Source organism: Pochonia chlamydosporia, chromosome 5, assembly GCF_001653235.2.
Source record: "Pochonia chlamydosporia 170 chromosome 5, whole genome shotgun sequence".
Lineage (NCBI taxonomy): Eukaryota > Fungi > Ascomycota > Sordariomycetes > Hypocreales > Clavicipitaceae > Pochonia > Pochonia chlamydosporia.
Window position 1 is genome coordinate 3,564,686 of NC_035794.1, and position 23,072 is coordinate 3,587,757.

At 48.4% G+C, this 23,072-nt stretch overlaps 9 protein-coding genes across 9 annotated transcripts; 5 read left to right on the forward strand and 4 right to left on the reverse strand.

Moving 5' to 3' along the window:
- VFPPC_06382 (nitrate reductase) lies at positions 1-3,216 on the forward strand (the record flags this gene model as incomplete). Its single annotated transcript, XM_018285424.1, has 3 exons — positions 1-2,170; positions 2,223-3,119; positions 3,176-3,216. The coding sequence occupies 3 exons, from the start codon at positions 1-3 to the stop codon at positions 3,214-3,216; spliced, it is 3,108 nt and encodes a 1,035-aa protein (XP_018142552.1).
- A 141-nt stretch (positions 3,217-3,357) lies between these two features.
- On the reverse strand, positions 3,358-5,283 carry VFPPC_14025 (sugar transporter; the record flags this gene model as incomplete). Its single annotated transcript, XM_018291796.1, has 6 exons — positions 3,358-3,620; positions 3,684-3,900; positions 3,964-4,060; positions 4,149-4,957; positions 5,024-5,150; positions 5,207-5,283. The coding sequence occupies 6 exons, from the start codon at positions 5,281-5,283 to the stop codon at positions 3,358-3,360; spliced, it is 1,590 nt and encodes a 529-aa protein (XP_018142553.1).
- Positions 5,284-8,003: 2,720 nt separating this feature from the next.
- On the forward strand, positions 8,004-9,231 carry VFPPC_06384 (NADP-dependent alcohol dehydrogenase 6; the record flags this gene model as incomplete). The annotated part of the gene is made up of 4 exons (XM_018285426.1): positions 8,004-8,075; positions 8,132-8,408; positions 8,459-8,666; positions 8,715-9,231. 4 exons carry the CDS (start codon positions 8,004-8,006, stop codon positions 9,229-9,231), a joined length of 1,074 nt encoding a protein of 357 aa, XP_018142555.1.
- A 223-nt stretch (positions 9,232-9,454) lies between these two features.
- On the reverse strand, positions 9,455-10,420 carry VFPPC_06385 (dihydrodipicolinate synthetase family protein; the record flags this gene model as incomplete). The annotated part of the gene is made up of 1 exon (XM_018285427.1): positions 9,455-10,420. The coding sequence occupies one exon, from the start codon at positions 10,418-10,420 to the stop codon at positions 9,455-9,457; it is 966 nt and encodes a 321-aa protein (XP_018142556.1).
- A 634-nt stretch (positions 10,421-11,054) lies between these two features.
- Positions 11,055-12,588, forward strand: VFPPC_14026 (mandelate racemase/muconate lactonizing enzyme family protein; the record flags this gene model as incomplete). Its single annotated transcript, XM_018291797.1, has 4 exons — positions 11,055-11,237; positions 11,290-11,895; positions 11,945-12,202; positions 12,256-12,588. 4 exons carry the CDS (start codon positions 11,055-11,057, stop codon positions 12,586-12,588), a joined length of 1,380 nt encoding a protein of 459 aa, XP_018142557.1.
- Positions 12,589-12,724: 136 nt separating this feature from the next.
- On the reverse strand, positions 12,725-14,781 carry VFPPC_14027 (C6 finger domain-containing protein; the record flags this gene model as incomplete). Its single annotated transcript, XM_018291798.1, has 5 exons — positions 12,725-12,917; positions 12,967-13,614; positions 13,673-14,515; positions 14,576-14,665; positions 14,729-14,781. The coding sequence occupies 5 exons, from the start codon at positions 14,779-14,781 to the stop codon at positions 12,725-12,727; spliced, it is 1,827 nt and encodes a 608-aa protein (XP_018142558.1).
- Positions 14,782-15,171: 390 nt separating this feature from the next.
- Positions 15,172-15,387, reverse strand: VFPPC_16318 (hypothetical protein; the record flags this gene model as incomplete). The annotated part of the gene is made up of 1 exon (XM_018294071.1): positions 15,172-15,387. The coding sequence occupies one exon, from the start codon at positions 15,385-15,387 to the stop codon at positions 15,172-15,174; it is 216 nt and encodes a 71-aa protein (XP_018142559.1).
- A 1,335-nt stretch (positions 15,388-16,722) lies between these two features.
- VFPPC_06386 (hypothetical protein) lies at positions 16,723-17,175 on the forward strand (the record flags this gene model as incomplete). Its single annotated transcript, XM_018285428.1, has 1 exon — positions 16,723-17,175. One exon carries the CDS (start codon positions 16,723-16,725, stop codon positions 17,173-17,175), a length of 453 nt encoding a protein of 150 aa, XP_018142560.1.
- Positions 17,176-21,526: 4,351 nt separating this feature from the next.
- VFPPC_06388 (hypothetical protein) lies at positions 21,527-22,378 on the forward strand (the record flags this gene model as incomplete). The annotated part of the gene is made up of 1 exon (XM_018285430.1): positions 21,527-22,378. One exon carries the CDS (start codon positions 21,527-21,529, stop codon positions 22,376-22,378), a length of 852 nt encoding a protein of 283 aa, XP_018142562.1.
- Positions 22,379-23,072: the final 694 nt, after the last annotated feature.

The following is a 23,072-nucleotide window of genomic DNA, read 5'->3' on the forward strand; positions in this document are numbered from 1 at the left end:
ATGCCAAGAAATTGGGTCGCTCAAATTGCAGAGCATCCTGGTGCATCATTGGAGCAAATCCAAGGAGAGCCTGATTGGAGAATCAGGCACAACCATCGCACAGGATTCAAAAACCACGACGGTCGCAGACCAGGATTCACAGAGGAATTGCTTCGTGAAGAATTGGAGGATGAGGACGTTGTGGAAGACGCGGAGAAGCAATTTGAACGGCTCCGTCGGAAAGCCCATCAGAATAAGCTCATCAATTTTCGTGACCTGGTGCACGGTATCAAAGACTTTCACTTGGTTCATCCAGACCTTCGGCCCTCAGGTTGGCGATACGTATTGGAGAGTACGGAAGATTGGATCAAGTATGGTCAGAACTGGCCCTGTAACTTGAGACGCCAGGAGCAACAGGAGCAGAAGCAAGGGGACAATGCAGAAGATGATGAGCATAATGCTGAAACCGAGAGTTCCGCTGATGGAACGTCCAGTGATGATGATCAGGAAAAGCCAGACGGTGATGAGTCAACTTCGAATCTGGCAACACTGCTGAAACGGGAGCGGAAATATATCGACGGTCTAGAGAGCAATGATGGACTCGGCAAAAGTCCACAGGCTGCGGCTCGAGTAGATTTAACAATCGACGAGGCAGATCAATTTACCCCAGACAACTGGTTCCCTCGGTCTCCGGAACTCATCCGTGTTACAGGTTCACATCCTGTGAATGCAGAATCACCGCTGACAGAACTGTTTACGGCCGGTCTCATTACACCAAACTATCTGCACTATGTACGAAATCACGGCCCTGTTCCCCGTCTCCACTGGGAATTTCACAAGCTGGAAGTCCTTCACCAAAACAACAAACATGTGTTCTCTATGGAGGACCTAACGACCAAGTTCTACACCATCAATATCCCTGTGTTCATGGCTTGTGATGGAAACCGCCGAAAAGAGCTGAACCAGATAAAAAGATCCAAGGGTTTCAATTTTGGCCCAGGAGCAGGAGGATGCGCTTATTGGAAAGGCGTGTTGTTGCGGGATGTTTTGCTTGATGCTGGCATCGATGATCCACTGTCAGTACAAGGACGGAGAAAAACAGATGTACCTCGCTGGGTAAACTTTGAGGGATCAGACGACCTACCTGAAGGCAAATACTCTACTTGCATAGATCTAGAGTATGCCATGGATCCTCGAAACGACGTCCTACTGGCGTTTCAAATGAATGATAAGCCATTGCCGCCTGATCATGGCTATCCCCTACGACTGATCATACCAGGCTACGTGGGTGGGCGATGTGTCAAATGGCTCAAGCGCATATGGACCAGCGATAAGGAGAACGACTCCTATTATCATATTTGGGATAACCGCGTTTTGCCGTCCTTTGTCACGGACAACAACGGTGAACTTGCAGAGGAGTTGTTCCGCCATAGGAGCACAGCATGCAATGAACAAATTCTCAATTCCGTAATCACACGCCCAGAGCAAGGAGAAAGAATTCCCCTGTCGACAGATCCGGCGGAAACTTACCGATTGCGTGGTATTGCATTCAACGGAGGTGGACGCATCGTACAGCGCGTGGAAGCGTCTGTTGACGGAGGTAGATCCTGGCTATATTGCTTTCGCAAGTTCCCGAAAAGACCGATTCGTCACACGGATAAATTTTGGACATGGATCCATTGGCACGTAGACGTACCGATACTTGATTTGATGAACGCAAAGGAGATTGCAGTTCGGTGTCTGGACGTTTCCAATAATATCCAGCCGTCTGAACTTACCTGGAATGTGATGGGAATGATGAACAACGCGTACTACAAAGTGCAACTGGAAATCACCATGTCTGACAATGAGAATGGAGTTGGTACGCTGCTCTGTCGACACCCAGTTGAGCCTGGGTCCGGTGACGGAGGGTGGATGAAGCCAAGCGTAGAGAACACTATTGAGCAGAAGAAACTAGAAGCTCGAGCGGGGTCTACCGGGAAGCGATTCACACGAGAAGAGATTGAGAAGCATGATGAGGAGAACGACTGCTGGATTGTGGTGGACAAGGGCGTTTACGATGCAACCTCGGTGCTATCATGGCATCCTGGTGGCTCTGGCATTATCCTCGCCCATGCAGGCAGAGTCCACCAAAAAGCCACAGAAGAGTTCAACAGTATTCACGACTCTTATGCATGGGAGAAACTAAATGGTGCGTAAGATTTTCAGGCAGACTATTTTATTATCTACTAACAATAATCTAGAATGCATGATCGGCACAGTGACAGACAAAGTAGCAAAGTTCCTTGATCAACTCAAAGTCCATGAAGAACAGGCAAAGAAAGCCTCTAGCAATAACACCAACCAAGCACTTCAAGAACACCGGTGGACAAAAGTGAAGCTCATTAAACGGGAAGAAGTCAGCCCCGACACGCGATCATACACGTTCCAGCTCCCGGAGGGCAAGAACGTCCTTGGTCTCAACAACGGTCAACACATCGAGTTGGGTTTTCACATGCAGGACAAGATGCTCATCAGACCATATACACCCACACTACCTATCCTACCTCCACTTCAGGTTAATGGCTCTGGAAACTCCACGTCATCTGAGGAGCTTCACGATGGCAAGGGCACATTCGATCTCACCATCAAAACGTACTTTCCAAGTCAAGACGAGCCCGGTGGTGCCATGTCCAATATTCTCGACACTATTCCAATCAATGAAGAAGTTGACATTCGCGGCCCAAAGGGAGAGATCATTTACAGCGGGCATGGACAATTCAGCATTGAAGGCAAGGCCTGCAACGTGAAGTACATATCTTTCGTCATGGGCGGAACGGGAATCACGCCAGGATACTCTATTATTAGCCGTATTGTCCATACTGGCGATGACAACACACAAATACGCGTGTTAGATGCGAATAACACGGAGAATGACATTCTGCTCAAAGACGAGTTCGACTACTTTGAGAAGCACAGTGATGGGAAGGTGAAGGTTGCGCATGTACTTGCCAAGCCGGATGAAAGCTGGGGCGGTTTGAAGGGATTTGTGACAAAGGATATGATGCAGGAGCACTTGTTCCCTCCCGGGGAAGACAGTATTGTACTAGTTTGCGGTCCGCCGGCTATGATAACGAAGGCTGTTCTTCCTGGACTCAAAGGTTTGCTTATCCTATTATACTATTTAAGGTTACGAGTTTATGCCAATGCGTTGCAGAACTTGGATACGTTGAAGATGAGAATATATTTGGATTTTAGAACGGAGTAAATAAGTGCGTTTTAATGAACTCAGCAGAAATAGTGCCACTCATACTAGCACCAACAGTCAAACTCTCAATTCTCATCTCAGAATATCCCCTAAAGCTTGACCCCAGTGTCTCCTACCTCTGTAAAAACGACTTACACACGCTCATAATGGGTCGTGACAGAATCTTTAATGATCTCCTTGCCCAGCTGCTTGTTCTCTGCGTCCGCAATACGCTGTGCTTCAGCTTCAATAAATTCCTGTGGTCGCTCTCGTTGCGTCAATACTCTCTTGCCAAATACGAATGTACCAGGATTCTGAATGAAAATTTCGTCCATATCTTCCAAAGTCCTTCTCGACGTTTCAGGGTAGAGGCAATACACGATCGGAAAGTAAGACCAGCAGAGAATGGCATACACTAGAAGTTGCATTAGTCACACCCAATAAACCAAACCCTAAAACGATGTAGGCAGGTACTTACTCAGATAAAACCTCCATTTGAGGTTGTTTGCACCGACTTTGGTGAATTGGGTCACGATGAACCCTCCCATCCAGTTGGTGGCCGTGGCAGCAGCAGCACCACGAACCCGCCAGCCTAGTGAGTTGATCTCGGAGTTGTAAACCCACGGGACCTTGGCGAAGCTAGTGCCGTAGAAGAAGTAGTACAAGAAGAACATTGATGTTGTTACTCGGCCGAGCTGGTTTGCGCAGATCCAGTTAGTCTATACTATACGTCGCAACAGAGGGCTGCGTCTACTCACAATTCCCTTCCGTGAAGGATCGCTTTCCGCAGTCTTGATGCAGAGCGCGGCAATCAGATAGCATGACCCCATTGTCAGAGCACCATACAGCATCATCCTTAAAATTCGTTAGCTCGCAGCTCAAGAAACCATGGGTATGTACATCCCTGGAGAACTGTTGGAGGGCTAAATGAGGGTAGACTTACTTTCGACGCCCGAAACGATCAATGATCAATAGGCAGCACAGCGCAGCTCCAAGGTAAATAGTACCATTCACGCCAGTCAGAAGACGAGATTCCTGTTCGTTCAGACCGACACTCTGCTGTAGGAGAGTGGGCAAGTAGTATCCCAGTGCATTAACTCCGCTGAACTGCTGCATAAACTGCGTTCCGCACGACAGGAGAAGCCGTCGAAGGTTCTGGGTCTTGTCACGGCATAGAAGTACCTCAGTAGTAGACACACGGGCTTTCCTCTCCATCTCGAGTGTAGACTGAATGGAGAGAAACTGGGCAGCAACATCGGGATCATGAATAGTTTTATCCTTGCCTTCGAGCCGAGCAATGACTTCGAGAGCCTCCTCATGTCTGTCCTTGAGCAGAAGCCATCGAGGAGACTCGGGCGAGAACAAAAGAGCAATAGCCACAATGACGGGAAAGATGAGCTGAAAACCCAAGGGAAAGCGCCACTGCAGAGCGCTTCCTTGGAAATACAGACCGTAGTTCATCCAGTTCGCGAGACAGAAGGCGGCAGTGTTGGACATGGAGCCTACGACCACCAATTTGCCTCGAACCCGGGGCTTTGAGCACTCGGCCTGGTAGACGGGACAGGTTGATGAAGTCAAACCCATGCCGAATCCATTGATAATTCGTCCGATGATCATCTGGGGAAGGTGCCATGATACAATTTGTAGAATTGCACCAACCAGGTTGCAGGTCAGACCGATGGCAACTGACTTCTTTCGTCCGAGTTTATCGCCAAAGGTAAAGGCAACAATGGCGCCAAAGAAGGCTCCAAGCTTTGTGGTTACAGTCAGTAAGATGATGCCATACGGAGCACTCTTCATCGCGATTCTGCTACTTACGGAGAAACAACTGGAAGTAATGCCGGAAATGTTTGGGTCTAACGTCTCTGGGAAATGTTTCTTAAAGTCTGCAGAAATTAACACTCCAGAAAAGACACCTTGGTCGTATCCAAACCAAGCCATTGAACTTGATCAGGGTCAGTATGTCTCGGCGCAATAAGGCAGACCTATAGTGCAACATACCAGGCATTGGCAATTGTAATGACAGTAATGAGCCATGTCCCCGTGAGACGGCTGGAGAGCCCGCCGCCTTTCGCCATATTTAGCGAGGCAATGAAGGTGGTTGATAACAATGTTCCAAGGAAATGTATCCAGAACAACCTGGTGAGAGGCTTGGAAGATGATATGAGTCTTACTTCCAGCAATGAAGTTGGAGTCAACAACTGCGATCGTAGGAAGGGTTCGTTTGAAAAGTCGTCAGGAACTTGCCGACATTAATAGTTGTTTCCTCCAGTCCGGAAATACTTGAAGTCGCCAAGCCCAGTTGTGAACAGCTCCCAGCGACGGAAGACGAGAAACAGCCGAGTTACGCCACCGAAGCCCAGTTGCCAGTATCCTCAACAGCAGCCACACAGATCTCAGTCAAGCGACTCTGATTCGAGAATTCCCCCAAAGTCTCAACTCCTTCTCACTCTCGGTTTGTTCTTAGCGCACCATCCCCGCGCATTTACATGGTGCGGAGAAAGTTGCAAGGAGACAAATTGTCCAAACCGGGGGTCCCCCATGGGGTTTGAAGTGTGGCTCCAAAATCATGACTTGGTCCCGACGCGTCGTCCAGAGTGGCGGCTTCGGTGCCATGACCGGTGACATCTAGGCCGAAGAGTCAATAGACGTGGAACTAGTGGCGGGGATGAGCGGCAGACCCATTCCGTTGAGTCCATCAGTTGGGGTGGGTATAAGCGGCAGTCAAGGATTTAACTTGAGATGGTCTTGGATGCCAACTCTTATTCCCGAAAGATGGCGTTCAGAAACGGTAATCTGAGCAACATCGAAAAGCCAGTGCCAAAAAATGAAGTCCGAGAGAAACCTACTCCGAATCGCCTGCTTGGAACAGTTGTTCACTCCACGTGGTCATCAGGCATCACACTTAGAACACGCAGTCTCTTTTGTTCATTTTTACAGACAAGTAATAGTTTTTTAATACTTTCTTCTGGCGTTCAGATCACCAAGCACAATGGCTTCGCGATTTGTCCTCGTAACTGGCGCAACTGGCTTTATTGGTGCTCACATTGTTGACAACCTACTGTCTCGCGGCATCAAAGTCAGAGGCGCAACTCGATCACTGGCAAAGGGAAATGCCATGATAAAGGCTCGTCCTCAATATGATGGACAACTCGAATTCGTGGAGATTGGAGATTTTGAGAAGCCAACTGGCTTACTTGATGCCGTTGATGGTGTTGACGGGGTCATTCACACCGCAAGTGTAAGTTATTTATCCAGAGGCTCTGGAATGAGCTAACCTTGTTGTACTCCCACAGCCATTTACATACGACACAACAAACAATGAAAAGGACCTTATCATACCCGCAATAAATGGCACGAGAGCCATCATGGATGCCGCCGCTACAAATCCAAAGATAACACGAGTCGTCATCACATCATCCTTTGCCTCAGTTCTTGATGCGAACCGTAAAGGGCCACCTTATTTCACATACACCGGCGCAGACTGGAATCCTTTATCATATGAAGAGTCAATTGATCTCGCAACGAGCGCAGTGATAGCCTACCGAGGCTCCAAAAAATACGCAGAACTTGAAGCGTGGAAATATGTCGAAACGAAGAAGCCCAACTTTGACATTGTGGCATTATGCCCTCCTATGACATTTGGTCCGGTGGTTCATCCTGTTACCAGCGTTGACAAACTGAATGAGTCGAATGCTATGCTTTGGAGAATAGCTAATGGCACAAAACCCTTGCCAGTGTCTCGTGTGCCGTTTTGGATTGACGTCAGAGACCTGGCTACAGCCCATGTCGAGGCGTTGCTGGGGTCGGACGTTGGAGGCGGCCGGTATATACCAGCTTCGCCGGAGCGATTTTCGTACGGGCTTGCGGCTAGAATCATGAGCGAAGAGTTTCCAAAGCTCAAGGGAAATGTGTGCCAGGAGGACCAGTTCATTGATGATAGTCACGGTCTGGACGGCGAGACAGCAGCCAAAGTTCTGGGATATGAGTACCGTTCATTCAGGGATACGGTGCGTGACCTGGTCTCGCAAGCGATTTCTATGAACAATGCTCAGTTGTCGTAGCTGAACATGACACAACTACACGATAGATAGAATAGGCAAGTTCTGTAAGTATATAGTGATACTCTGAAATGCTTCTGTTATATTCAGTGGAGTACATTCTCCAAATTGCGTCAGATGTGATCTTAGCTAAACACCAAAATTGCATTGCTTCATGACAATACGCTTAGTCAATACAGTCGGCGTCCCGTCTTAGTCCCCGTCGGAGTCTTAATCCTCGCGTCTCGTGTAGTGCGTTCTCTACCAGATTACATTGCAAAAATACATGGTACTCGAATTTCATCCGGCGTTAGGGCGGGAAATACACGCCGGTGTCACGGCGATAAGCCACATTGAGATGCAAAGTCGCTGCTTACCGGTGGAGAGAATTTTCGATGTCGGGCTGTGAGATTTATTGAATTGGTAAGCAATAAATCGTGTCATTCGCCATGGGCATTGTATCTGCCATCAGGTACTGCTCCATTTCGTGGACATCATTTTGGTAAAAGGACGGGGATATGCGGCAGACAAATCCGCAGCGTAAACCTTCCCCAGACTATAACGCAGGAACGACACGGAGTTTCCTCAAAAGCTACCGGTTACCATACAGCGAGTTTTTTAGGAAAACTATGAGACTATAACTGCCTTGCTTGACTACTGTCACAATATCGCCTCGAGCTTAAAGTCTAAACGTTGGAGCTACTAGCGACGATCCGATTTGGCACAGCATCACACGAGTAGTCACAGAAGCACAGAACATGTATCCCAACACTTTTGAAGGCTTTGCTATTCCATCAGCCAAAGAATGGAATAGTCCAAAACGATACGAGGTATGTCCCCCCATCCATCTACATGACTTCTCCCCCTCTAACACTCCCATCAACAGTTTAAGCCAAAACCATTTGGAGACCACGACGTCGACGTCAAGATCATCGCATGCGGTGTCTGCGGTTCAGACGTACACACCGCAACTGGTGGATGGGGAAACAAAATTTGGCCCGTGATTCCCGGACACGAAATCATCGGCTATGCCACGAAGGTCGGGCCCAAGGTCACGGCAATCAAGGTCGGACAGCGTGTTGGCGTTGGTGCCCAGATATCCGCATGCCTCGACTGCGACACTTGCAAGAATGACAATGAAACATACTGCAAGAAACAGCAAGGTACTGCTCTCATGCCATTATACGCAGAGCTGCTTACTCAACAAAGGAAGATACATACGCCTCAGTCTACCCGGACGGCACCATCGCTCATGGTGGCTACTCATCCCACATCCGCGCCCACGAGCACTTCACGTTCCCTATTCCAGAGGGTCTGCAAACGGAACTTGTTGCGCCTATGCTTTGCGCGGGATTAACTGCCTACTCGCCACTGGTTCGAAACGGAGTCGGACCAGGCAAGAAAGTTGGAATTCTTGGAATGTAAGTCTCAAATCCCACCATCATATCAACATACTCACGATATTGCAGCGGCGGTATTGGACACTTTGGCATTCTTTTCGCCAAGGCTCTCGGCGCAACTACCTACGCCATTTCCCGGTCGCGCTCAAAGGAAGCCGATGCTCGGAAAATGGGAGCGGATGGCTTCATTGCCACCAAGGAACAAAATTGGGCAGAGGCTCACGAGATGACGTTTGACTTTATTCTTTCCACCACATCCTCGGATGAGGGGTTTGATCTTGCGCCTTATTTGTCACTTCTCAAGACTCACGGGCGCTTTATTGCGGTTGGACTCCCTGAGGGAGAGGGCTGGAAGGTTCGTCCTCAGAGTTTGCTGGCGAATGGGTGCTTGATTGGTAGTAGTCACTTGGGAAGTCGAAAGGAAACGTTGGAGATGCTAAAGTTGGCGGATGAGAAGCAGATTAAGAGTTGGGTTGAGACAATCCCTGTTGGAGAGGAGGGTGTAAAGGAGGCTTTGGAGAGAGTTCATAATGGAAATGTGAGGTATCGGTTTACCTTGGTGGACTATGATCAACAGTTCCAGTGAATAGCAGTAACTAGAATAGAGATAGCAGAGAGTTTAGAACAAACCAGGATCATTCCAAATCAGAAATCGAGTGTAGACATGTGTGTAACTAAAAATGTAGCGCAATGCTCTGCGAGCTTGTTACGTGTGTTCAAGAATCACCCCAGTGACATTGCTCATCACTTACAAACAGAGTACCAGGTTTGGGCCATCATCAAGAGATAGTGATCCAACAACTTCAACTCTATACAGACTCCAATCGTGCTTCAACCTCCATCATCCACGCCACATCAGCAAACAAACTCTCCTTCTCAACCTCATCCAAAGCTCGCATTGGACCCCTCGGAATACCACCATACCCAAACCACTTCTCCAAAATCGCTTTAAACCCAGGAACGGCCCGCTTCGTCAGCTCCCAATCCGCCTTGGCAAGCTCAAGCTGCGCCTTCATAGCATCCTCCCTCTTCCCCCTCACAGCCAAATTATACGCATTCACACACGCCCGAGGAAAGACGTTCGCTGCACCCACGATGGCACCACTGCCGCCAACCTCGACGGAAGGGGTAATAAAGTCGGCTACACCAGAAAATGCAAAGTAAGGTGTTGCTGAAGATGATTTGAAGGCTTCGGAAACGGGGGATGTTGCTTCTGCCACTCGAGCGAGCTTTCCGACACTGCCGCATGTAAATTTTGTGCCAATAATATTGGGATGCTCCGCGAGTTGAATCAATTGGTCTGAATCTAGATCAATTCCTGCAACAGCACCTGGGTAATTGTATATGATGACAGGGAGGGGGCTCTTGTCGGCAACTTTGACGAAGAAGTCCTCGATGGTTGGTTTGTCCATGGCCCATTTGAAGAAACTGGGTACCATTACTAGGACTGCGTCGCCGCCTGCGTCGGCAGCATCTTCACATAATCGAATTGTTCCCTGGATCGATTGATCGGACGCGCCGACTATGATGGGGAGATCAGAAAAGCCAGCGCTGTTAAGGGCAGCCCTTGTGATGCGTGTGACAGCCAGGCGCTCTTCGTCGCTGAGATATACAGCTTCTCCATTTGATCCGTTGGTTACGATTCCTGCAATTCCGGCTTTTACGAGTCGAACGGCATGTTTGCCAATGACTTCTTCGTCAAGGTGTTCGTCGCTGCCTGTCTTGTAGAATACTTGTGTCGGTGCATATATCCCAGGGCGTAGCGGCTTAGGCATTGTGATAGACTTCGCTGCAATGGCCAGTGACAATAATCAGAAACTACTAGGACGACAATGAAGAAATGCCTGAGTGCGGTGCTGCAATAATCTATACATTCGTTTTCGGCTATAAGCCGTTGACAATGCTTACACGATACGTGTGACATCGAGTCCAACTCTTACGACAACCCGAAGTCGAGCATGCGGGATTCTATCCGGTGGCTTCCAGTCTCATCCACTGAATAAGACCCCAGACAAAGCCACTAAACAAGAACTACCCCGACACCAAGAGCCGTCGGAAATAAGCCACGACTTTGATAGTGCCAATTTAGTCGCGGGGGGAGGCGGCAACTCCACCATCTTGTCCCAGTGTGGTCAAACGCCTCAAAATGCAAACAACATGGCTGATCCGCTGATCCCCGGGTGGCAGGCATTATCGATCGATACAGTCTTTGGCGGACGGCGGCATTAGCTTGTGCTCGTAATCAATCGACCAGGTAGCTCGCCGCCGTACGGACCGAGATAGCAATGCGGTCCACACCAGTGACATGCAGGTTGAGAAAGCCAGATTCTTCTCGCCATATTTTATGACTTCAACTTCTGTCCTTTCTGTTTCCATGTTCAACAAAGCTCTGTTTCAGTAATCACCAATATGGGTTCTCTTCAAGCAATCACGGAGCACAATGTGCTCATCGAATCTTTTGAAGTCACCGACTTGCGCTTTCCCACAAGCCTAGACGGTGTCGGTTCGGACGCAATGCACGTTGGAACAAATGGATCACATCCATACATTCAGTTAAAGACGAACCGGCCAGACCTCATCGGTGAAGGCATCGTAAGTTGAGAATTCCCTGAACCTGTTCCAAAGTCTGACTCAATGATGATAGGCATTCAGCAACGGACGGGGCAGCGAGCTAATCTGCATGGCTCTCGAAATCTTTGCCAAACGAGTTGTCGGTAAGACAATGCACCAATTGACCCGTGACATGGGTAAAACATGGCGCTACATGGTCTCCGACTCGCAATACCGGTGGATCGGACCCGAGAAGAGCGTCACACATCTCGCCGTCGCTGGTGTTCTGAATGCGGTCTGGGATCTGTGGGGTAAGATTCTCGGCAAGCCAGTTTGGAAGATCGTCTGCGATATGAGCCCAGAGGAGATTGTTCGTTGTATAGACTTCCGGTACATCACTGATGTTATTACACCGGAGGAGAGTATCGAGATGCTTCGCAAGACGCACAAGAACAAGGAGGCGCGATTGCAAGAGGCGTTAGAGAATCGGGCCGTCCCCGCTTACACGACTTCTCCGGGCTGGCTCGCATTTTCTGGTGATCGCATGAAGGAGGTGCTAGAGGAGACTATTGCGGCTGGCTATACTGTGTTCAAATTCAAGGTGGGAACTAGTATTGAGGCTGATCGAGAACGGCTATCAGCTGTTCGAGAGGTGTTGGGATATGATAAGGGTCATCAGATCATGATTGACGCCAATCAGGTAAGGGTGGTCGGCCCCTCTAGAGTAGAGCTTGCTGACAGAAGTATAGGTTTGGAGTGTACCACAAGCGATCGAGTATATGAAGCATTTGGTCGAGTTTAAGCCCGTCTTTATTGAGGAACCAACGAACCCAGACGATGTGCTTGGGCATGCTGCCATTCGCAAAGCCCTCAGACCATATGGAGTCGGAGTGGCCACTGGTGAGGCAGCTCAGAACCGTGTTACCTTTAAGCAGCTCTTGCAGGCAGAGGCTACGGATGTTTGCCAAATCGATGCTGTGCGGCTGGGCAGTGTCAATGAATGCTTGGTAAGTTCAAAATGGGGCAAGAGAAATAGGATCCCTTCACTGACCCTTTACAGGCTGTTATGCTCATGGCTCTGAAGTTCAACGTTCCTTGTGTCCCTCATAATGGTGCAATGGGCTTGACAGAACTCACTTCGCATCTGAGTGTCATTGACTACATTGCTATTAGTGGCCAGAAGTCGATGCTGGAGTTTGCAGACAGCCACCGGGAGAACTTGAGGCACCCTTCGAAGATTGAAAATGCCTACTATGTTACACCTTTGGAACCAGGGTACTCGACCGGCTATGCGGAGGGTGTGTTGGAGAAGTATACCTACCCAAATGGTACTTTCTGGTCGAGTGATGTAGGGCAGAAAATAATGGCTTCGCCGACGGGTGGAGAGCTATAATATCGCATAAGATGCGGCATTTATGGGTAGTTTTATGAATCAAATTGTTCTGTAGCGTTGATTCCATTGTTGAGTGACTCTATGTGCTGGTGTGAGCCCAGTGTTCCCATCGTTTGTCAGCGTTCTTAGTCATTCTTCAAACGCGGGACAAAATTCGTTGCTTCCTCTGTACGTCTTCTAAAATGTTCACCACCGCTTCAAGGCTAGAGAATGCCCACGGTCGTATGTTGTTAATGGCAACACTTTGTAGGTCATCAATATCAGGAACCAAATGTCGTAAATCCGGGCTCAGCGAGGCAAGAGTCAAGACCACAATGGCCCCAAGAGACCTTGGACTGTCAGCGCATGCACAAAATTGATGCGTTTAGTAATACTTACGACAATGAAAACGTCCATGTGTACTGACTCGGCCTCTGCAGCACCAGAGTTGTGTTGTGAATATAATTGCGACAGCTTTCAATGCACATAGCAGCCTTGTCGACCATCGACTCTGAGATTTGCTCCATACCATGCGTTGCTATATACAGCAAAAATGGTCTGTAGATAATGTGTCGAGCCGCAAAGTATCTGATGCGTAAAACGTGCTCACGAGCGCTGAACTGAACCTCGGGCGAGCCGATGCCGAGAACGGGGCGGTATTCCGCGGGAATTGAAGAGTGCCAAGTCTCCAATTGGGCATGGAGCTCGTCGCACACCGAAATCATAGACGACACGTCTTGGATCGAGAACTCGTCGGGAGCCATGAGCGTTGTAGGCGAGAGGGTTAGAACATGTTTCTTGTTGCTGTAGATGGAGTTGTGCACGCGATTGAGAAGTCTACGAATCGAAATTTCGGCGAGGTAGCAGGTGGACTGCATCAAGTCTAGATTAGTGCAACTCGGAAGGCTTATTTCATCAGTAAGTTGTTGTAGGCCGCTACGTGGTAGTTCAAGCTCGGCCAAGCGGTCGCACTCCACCAGGAAACAGGACCAGAAAAGGCGAATGATGCTCTCTCGAGAGTTTGGTCCTTCTTCTCGAGTACCAATGCTGTATTTGAATGGCAAGTTAGCGCCATGGTATCAACAGTGGCTTAAGAACAACTCACCCAGATAGCTTGAACTGAACTATGGTACATGCCGAATAGATTAAACGCCAGCTCTGAAGTGGGCGCACAATGTAGGCAAAGTAGATACTTGCCAGTACTAGCGCCTGTGGTAGTAGCAGATCGTAAGAAAACGACCACGACGATAAAGAGATAAGCGTAGGCATGGCATGTTGCATGTATTGCATGCCAGGCGGCGAGGTGTCGAATATGTGGGAATCGGGGTCTGCTCCAGCAACGGTGCCCAGCGCGAATATCACCATGCACAATGCAGACGCGATGCTTGAGTCAGGTCCGTGGTCCCAAAATTGCGAATATACCTGCTTGAACTCGTCCTGGTCCAGTATGGGGTGATTGTGATGCGCGGTTGAGAAAAATGTTGCGACCAGCTCATCGGCAAGGTCCCTCGGTATGTTGACTGCCGGACGGGGAACTGGCCATTTGTCAAACGATAACTCGGGCGGTAGCGGGTTTCTAGACTCGAGCAAGAAGAATAGATCATTAGGGTACTCCCCGATCAAGGCTTTCATGGCCGGTAACCCGAGCAGGTAGCTTGACGACGTTTTGTGCTTGACTGGGATGGTCAACGGGGGCAAATCGGGAAGATCGGACGAGTCTTGCAGACCCGGAAAGGACCAGGTACTGTAGCGGGCTCCGACATTTGTTCGAACTCCTGTCATTGGTACCGAAGATTGGCTCTGGGGAGACGTTGTATTGATACCATGTGAGATTGAAGCCGGATTCTCCGACGACAGGGACGCAATTTTCTCCGACTGAGAATGCAAAAGTGTCTCGATATCTCGAAGTCGGTTCAATATCTCACGGCTCCCACCCGATGTGTCAATTCTGTAGGGCTTGATCAGTACACAGCGAGATAGTAGAAGGCCCTGGGGATGGGACGCTTACCTCTGAGATGGCACATCATCATAATGGCAATCAACATCCAACTCCACACAATTCGAGCATGCCGCCTTGCGGGCGTCACATCGACGCTTTCTGCACAGGATGGTATCAGATGCAGGAATCAAGTCAAGTATTCTGGGAATGGTCAATGCTCACCGGCTGCGGCAAAAGTTGCAGGCCAATGCAACCCTCTTCCTGTTGTAACTCATTGTGCATTTCCAACGTCGCGTCAGGAAGGTCGAAGTCAAGTCTGCTTAGTCATGGCCGTTGTGCAGGAAGCCCATGCTCAGCAGACAATTTGCCCGATAACTGCCGATTCCCGACGCACCAGCTTGCTTGGAACGATGAAACTTGAGAGCACGGACTGGGGAGTCTTTGATGAACTGATGATGTGGGTTAGTTAGTTCCGATTCCTTGCACCAAGCTTGTTTGCTGCATCAAGTGCTCAGGTAAGCCTTCTGCTAGTGCCTCTCCACCACCGGAAACTCAAGCTTACCCTACAGCTTCCTCTATAAATGAGCGAAAAGTCGCTTACCGGTCTTGACTTCTTGTGACATCTTAGTAAATAATCCTACGAGGTGTTACACAGATGCCAATATTCAACAACTACTGGTTAATACATGTATCGTTACGTTGCAGAATTTAGCGAGATGACTTGGCAATCTACGACACATCAAGAACTTGTGTCGCAGAGATCCGTTTACTCGAGTTGCCACAAAACTAAGGGAGCTGGGTCTTATACTTAATTCATCATACGAAAGGGCAGATAGAATCAGTTTCAACAAATCCAAGGTTGTAAAAGCGACCGTAGCCATGTGTTGACACACCTTGGTGAGATCAAATGTTGAGCCTACGTCCGTCTGAAGTATTATGTGGAGGGGCAAGGAAACGAACAATGTTAAGAAAGACAGACGAAACTTGGCTGACGTTACAATAATTAAACCGCGCCATAAACTCCAAAACTTACCAGCTTCTCAACCCGTTGGCGTGCAACTCTCGCCCCTTCCCATTGTCTGAGGCAAGCGAACTCCACAACTGAGAGTTTGATGCAGCAAATCCTATCGTCACGTACTCTGCAGACTCTAATGTCACTAGCGCGTGTCTCCTGTTGGAATCGAAACCAGTGGACGAACTACGGAGAAGTCCGTGCCGTCTGGATCTTATCTTAGCCTTTTTAGCATCCCCGGCTGACGTTGGCGACTCAGTGCCCTGGTAACTGGCGCCTGGGCCAAATAGATCAAGGGCATTGGTTCAAAGTGTTTAAGTTTGTTGTATGCCGGTGTGTTTTGGTACCTGCATCTTACGCCACTCCCGAAACGACAGGTCACAATGCCGTCACGTTCCTCTCAGCCCATCCTCCTGCTTGAAGGATTCAACCAGTTCAGGTTCTGCGCGTTTGTTGCTGGATCCGCCGCTTACGGGTGATGTCGTTTAATTCTCTCACCAGTTGCGTGAGCTACGTAGATTTTCGCGAAACTTTTGGGTATGGTGAGCGATTACTGTTGCTCAGTGTTGGTTTCCAATTCCTTGTGTGTAAGTTGTGACACCGAAAGGGCAATGCGCAACACCGAAACTGGGGGAAGCACCAAGAGCCAGCGCCCAGGTTTTTGGTCCCCGACAACAGTCAAATCCTCCTGTTCCTAAAGAGTTAGTCACGTTGCTTAATCCAAATGGCCTGAGTTCCTGTCGGCCATGTAACATTCGCTGTAGAATTGGCCGCACTAGGTCCGCTTACTAGCCAATCCTCCTCTGTATTCCCACCAATCACGACTCAAGACGGATCTGTACTGGGCAAGGTCGCTTATACTCAGACCCCGAAAGAGAACCAGAATGAAGCCCCTTGGTGCAATATTATGCCGAAACCAAGTTCTAGAATATGACTTCTGCTCCTGATCCTTCAGGTGAGTCTCCGCCAGGAGTCTATACAGCCCAGGACGTGACCAGGTTGGTTAGGTTGTGAGATTATGGTTCTCGGCATCACCGTACTGTTGAAACTATGCATCTTCGCGATCCTAAACCAAGGTTTGAAACGGTAAAAGTATAAAAGGAGGCGATGATTCTCTTCAGTCAATGGGTTTTGTACAGCAACAAGAACTCAACCACAACCACAATAACAAACTCAAAAAGCAAAACCTCACTTCAGCTTCAAGATGCATTTCTCAGCCCCCCTTGCTATCCTCGGCCTTGCCATGACTGCTTCCGCAGCCCCAAGCTCAGAGAACACCGCCAGAGCTGTCGTCAGTGGCAACAACCAAAACGGTTCCATCTATCGATTTGGTTCTCCCACTGAGTGCCGCCAGATTTTCAGGCAATATGGTGCCTGTGGCATCAGCACCTATTTCAAAAACGTTGACCCCAACGCCTCTCTTGTTGCTATGCCTGCCGAGGTCTTTGACAGATATGGTGCCGCTCAGAACAACAAGCTGTGCGGCAAGACCATCACCATGACTCGCAATGGTGTTACCCGAAAGGCTGTCGTTGCGGACCGAAACCTCAGCAATGACCACTCTATCGATATGTGTCTGGATATGTGGCAGGCTTTCGGGGGCCGTGATAATGACGGCACTGTGATCCACGGCTTCAAGTGGACTGTCAATATTTAAGAGCCGTAACAAGGCTTGGTATCATGAGTCTGCAGGAGAAAAAGGGGAGGGCCTGGTGTATGTGAGAGCATAAGCACTGGGCCAACGTATATATGTGTACATACGCAATTGACTTGACATATCTATCTAAACTTATGCAGCAAGGTGACGTATCTTGAAAAAGATATAAAAACGGACAAATTCTTGCAGTGAGATGAAATGCAAATTTAGCGTGGTTCATAGCTTGTGAGGCAACCAGTCGCAGATGGTATGGTGGATAAGTCGCCGGATTTCAAGATGGAATCAATGGGCTCCCATAGCCTAATCTGTAAGAGGGACGCCTTTCCGTCATGTAAGGTTCGTTATTTGGTCTTAAAAGTCTGGTTTAATTTTGGTAGTTTTGGGTTTAACGACCCAGCCTCTCTGTAATTGCGTGTGGGCTTCGTCCCAAGGAGGAGAATATTTACGCTGTGCGACTGGAACGTTTTGTTGTCAATGAACTGCGTGGAAGCTGTGAATGCTCTCTGTGAGCACACCAGACAACATGGAAGAGACCGGGCTATGTGCATCTTACTAACAAGTGGAAGGCCTCTGGATGTCCTAGAACCCCAGCAACATTTGAACATTAAAGTGCGGAGGGCAAAGATCTAGCGATCGACAAAACTTGGGCTGGCTACGTTAGAAAGGGGGAAAACAAGCTCGCCCGCGCGTCTAAATCGCCATGCCGAGTTAGTATACCGGACTAGGTAGCAGGCAATTGTGACAAATACCAGGCATATCTTGCTTCAATGTTCTTTATTTCTTGATGCCAGGCACTTCTCAAGTTAGTGGGAGATTCCGATTCAATCTTGACCAAAGCTCCAGATGTCTGATGGCAGGGAGCTTCGGGTTTTCATATTTCCCCCCCGTGCCAACATGAACACATCATACCCAAAGCACAGAACGGGAACAACAACTGCTCATCAGTCCTCGCCAAACAAATCAACATTCAAGCAACGCGTCATATGCGGCACCGCGGATGGCCACTGGGTATTCGATACCTGAAGCCAGGGGTGCTTTCTAGTGTTAAAAATAGCAAAGCAACTATTACGACAACATCAAAAGGCACAACTGTTTCTCTACTAGAAGAGGAAAAGTCCTCGTCATACGATCCTGAGAGCTACTACCCAGCACGGATTGGAGAAACGGTCCGCGGGAAATATTGGCTTGTTTCAAAACTAGGATGGGGTACTGCGTCAACGGTTTGGCTTGCAGGAGTAGTTTCACGGTGAGAAATTGGAGATTGCCTCTTATCTTCCCTGCCCACTTTGGTCCGCGGATGCAAGAGACCATCTTTCTACATAGGCGGAGCGTCCCCTTTTGCCAGGGCAAATGACCCAGTGGCCAGTTTTGATAACTTTCTTAGCCCGCAATACTGACTAATCAATAGATGGCCATGGAAAAACCAGCGCTATGTAGCGTTAAAGATAACAAACAGTTCACCAGCTATTCGAGAAGCCGCGCGGAGGGAAATTGACATCTTAAACCACATGTGCTCTATGTGGACGACTCACCCAGGCCAATAGTATGTCCGCAAGGTCCTAGACTCCTTTGAGGTTAAAGCATCTGGGCGGGCACACCTCTGTCTGGTGTTTGAACCGCTCCGTTAGCCACTCTGGATGTTAGGACGACAGACTAGCCCGAATGGTCTTGTACAGCCTCGCATTCTTAAGGCCTTGCTGCCTGGCATTCTTGAATGTTTAGATTTCCTACACACAGAGTGTCACGTTATCCATACAGGTTAGTTGCAGACTGGCATCTTTCTGATTACCTCAATAAGCTGCTTACCGCCCATATAGATCTCAAGGGAGACCACTTTATGCTCCCCTTTGAAGACCCAGCAGTTTTAACGAACTATGTCCGTGAGCAAGAGGCCAATCCCGCACCATTTGAAGAACGCCGTGGCTACCCAGTTTACGAATCACGACCAGATTTCGGCCGCCTTAGGAAAGGAGTGGGTTTCGTCAAGCTGACAGACTTTGGCCTTGCCGTGCGTGGGGATAAATCTACAACGAATCGTCATGACATCCAGCCTCTGGAATACAACGACCCGGAGGTTATGCTGCAGGCAGGGTGGAGCTATCCTGCAGATATTTGGAACCTCGGCCAGGTGGTTTGTTATCTTGGCAAACGGTCATCTATCTTAACGTCGACTAGCGAAATCTAGTTGTGCGAACTTCTAGCTGAAGTTAATGTTCTTGATGGAAAATCGCCCGGAAACCCGAATTTCTCTTACCTGAGTCGATTCGCTCAGATGGTTCGCCTCCTAGGGCCACCTCCCGCCTCCCTGCTTTCCAGAGCCGACAAAGACATATATTCACGACTGTACGACGATCAAGGCATGTTAAACGCTGACTATCCCAAAATGATGATTAAATTAACATATTGTAGGATCATTCAGGTATCCGGAACTAATCCCTGGCGAAGACTTGAATGTTTCCAATAAAACCACAATTCTGGAAGGGCAAGGGAAAGCCCTGTTCGTTCAATTTGCGAAAAGGATGCTTACTTGGCTGCCAGAGGAGAGAAGCACGACCAAAGAGCTGCTTGATGATCCTTGGCTTAAGTCGTAGGCCCAAATACATAATATAATCCTTATGATAGAGGGGGCAGATATGATAGTCCTCCGCTAAGAAGTTGTTGATATTTTGTGCTTCGGAACGAAGTGACTTGGGTACTTGCCTACATTGAAGTTCTACAAACGTCGTTCTTGTATTTTCTATCTAGAGCTCAGGGAAGAAACAGGAGACATGGCAGCTTGGTTCAAGCTCGTAACCATGACTTTAGAAATGCTAGGCACAGTAAACATGGCCATGCGATCCGTGGGCAGTTAAAACTACCAGACCATTCATCACTTCTTGGACTTCTCCTTCCCTTTGCCAGTGTTTCCCACTTGATCCGCTGGGCCCTCGTACAGCCAATATGCACTGAATGAGACGCCTAAACGCGTCGCGATCAGAAGACACCCAAACGAATCGTTTAGGTTCCACAAAAACAGCACGCAGTTTCTGCGCCTTGCTGATGACGCGGTTCTGAAGTGTTGCATAGTTTTTAAGTTAGCTGTATTTGGAGGGCGGAAAGGTGTAAAATCACAACCAGAATTGACATGAAAGTACGCATGGCCAAGAATCTCGGCCTCTAGGTCTGGGAGATTGCCACCTTCACCGTTCTCGTTGATGTAATAGCATTCCACATGTTTTTGACGGGTACAGAGAGTCGTGGTTGGCCTCCGTATCTATATCAGGTGGCGATCGTGTCAGTTGCCATTTGTACATCAATGCGCATAGCAATCTAACATTGAACCTTTATTTCGCAGTGGCATGATTCTGAATTAGTATGCTTAGCATAAGCCACCAGATCCCGTCAATACTCCATAACCCCATTCATTATTGCATTGGCCCTATCCACTTATTCTTTCTTGGTCGCATTAATAGAGCGTTGCCAAGCATCGCGATGGATTGCGGAGGCACACAGCCTTGGGATACCTCTCGTCTTATATCATTAATAGACTACATGGCAATATAACGGAAAACGAACCGAATTATCATTTAGCGTGCCTGATCTTACTAGTAGAGTAAATATTGTCGATCGCTATTACAGATGATGTCAATTAACCGGAAGGGCATGCTATTTTGTTAGAGGAAGGCATAACAATTAGCGAATTGCGCTGGCATATGCTCTTGGACCGCGGAAATTAGTTGGCTAGAAATGTTGTCGACCCATCGCCTCTAACATTAAAAGCTTTTAAACCACCAAGTACCTGTAGTTACTGGTCATCAATGCGGAACTACAGGTCATCAATGCGGGTATCTCGCCACCGCCAAGATCGCCGTATGGAAGAGAGAGGGGTCTCTAAAATGACACTGCTCATGTCAAAGATAACTCCGCAGCGCTTAATTAACTTTGTGGCAGTAACCATACTAATGCATCTGTAATTAAGGAGTTTGACTAAAGCAATTGTTAGAACTGGCCTCGTATAATGGAATAGACGAAACGGTACCAAGTAATTCAATATTGGATCCTGATCCGTAACACTCAGCCTACTAACCCGCCAGGTACCTTGTCAAGGACCCTGTAAAAGCTAAAATTGCCTACGTCACGACGATAAACCGCCATACTCGACACCCTGCAGTTGGTGTAAGCGAGCTTCACAAGCTGCTCCCGCGCGCCGGTCCATGCACCATGTATGGATCAATACACCGAACCACGGGCTATATATACTGGAGATCATCGCTCCCAACTTCAAAAAAGTTATATACGCTATCCTCAATCCCACGCTGCAATACACCTCATAGTCACCAAAGTCCTGCTTACTGCCTCGTCCTGAATCACAATGTTGTTCAATCTTGCCATTTTATTCGCTGCGAGCGTTTACGCCGCACCAACAACGCAGGCTACCGACCCTGTCCCAAAACTGACGCCCGGTAGCGAAGACTATCTGCGAGCGTACTATCAGTATCTTGGAGGAAAGGTGGACATTTCAAATCCTTTCTTTCCACCTAATTACGTCTCAAATGAAAAAGATCTGAGCTGTGGTGGCGTCACGAAATGGTATACACGCAACATGCTGAAAAACATTACGGCAAAACAGGTCGACCGCACCTATGTGGAACTCTTACGCTATGCCAATACTCTCACAAATGAGGTAGAGCTCAAGTTCGAGGAAAAGGATATGGATACCAAGTCTACCACGGAGGGTTGGAGCATATCAGCCACGTTCGGTGGCAAGATTGGAGGCGAAGTGCCCGGGACTCCAGAAGCCTCTCTTGAGCTCTCGGCATCGTACAGCAAGTCCTGGACAACTACAGTTGGGAAGGAAGTCACAACCGGAGTTGCACCCAAATGCCCGGGCAATAACGAATGCATCATGCAGAAGTGGGCTTTCTTCGGTACCTTTAAAGGACAGTGCAAACCAGTTCCCTTTGCGACCAAACTCGACAGAGAACATCAAGCATGCCATGTCAAAGACGACTGCCCTGCCATGGCGTCTACGTTCTGCCAGGATAACGGCCTATCAGAATGCTCGGTTGATGTAGCGATCCGTCACTCAGATGGCAGTCCGATCACGGCAGTCGTAATGCTTTATCAACCCTTGCCTTCTATTTCAGCTAACAGGCTGGGTGCCCGAAGCAGCGGAACTTATGGCGATCGTCCCTGGGATATCAAAATCGTTAAGATGTCTTAGAAGCCATAGGCGGAGCTTCAGCGCTAGACTAGTCCAGTGCGTGTAATTCATTACGCCTAGATTGCTACACAGAGACTATACAGGCGAACCTCAAGCTCGATTTCTCCCTTTCTTTCTTTCTTAACTTGAGATAGCTATTACGGAACTTGGGACCATTTGATAGGAGCAAACCTGTTCATGGGAGCTGCTTTTCCCCTCTCTCTTCCCCCGTTTTCTTGCAGCTATAACTATCTTCACACAGTCCGTTTTCCTTCTGTTTCTCTCCTTCTAGATAGTCTTTTTAGGCTCTTCTTTAGATTTTAGATACTTGTGTTAGTCGCCTAGCTAGTTATCAATATACCTGCTTGGACGGTTACAGAAGATGCACTTGAGATGCGTTTTTAGTGAAGTTTGATGAGCCGTTAAAACATGGTGTGTCGGTGCGCCCACATCGAACCACTGCACGTTTAACAATAAAATTCACATTAATTTATACACGTTAATGCGCTCAATCAGTTTCTGAGTCTCCTAGCTAAAAGCTGCTATCGAGCAATGAAGCACCAGCATGTCTCGAGTCGAATTTGGACGCCTCTGTCAACCCGTCAATAATCTAGTTAATTTGCAGATTGGTGTCTGGAGCCCAAAACAGGTGAAGATGTCTCGTTCTGCCTTAATGTGCGCCTGGAAGCTGATTCCGCTTCTCCTCGGCCAGAAA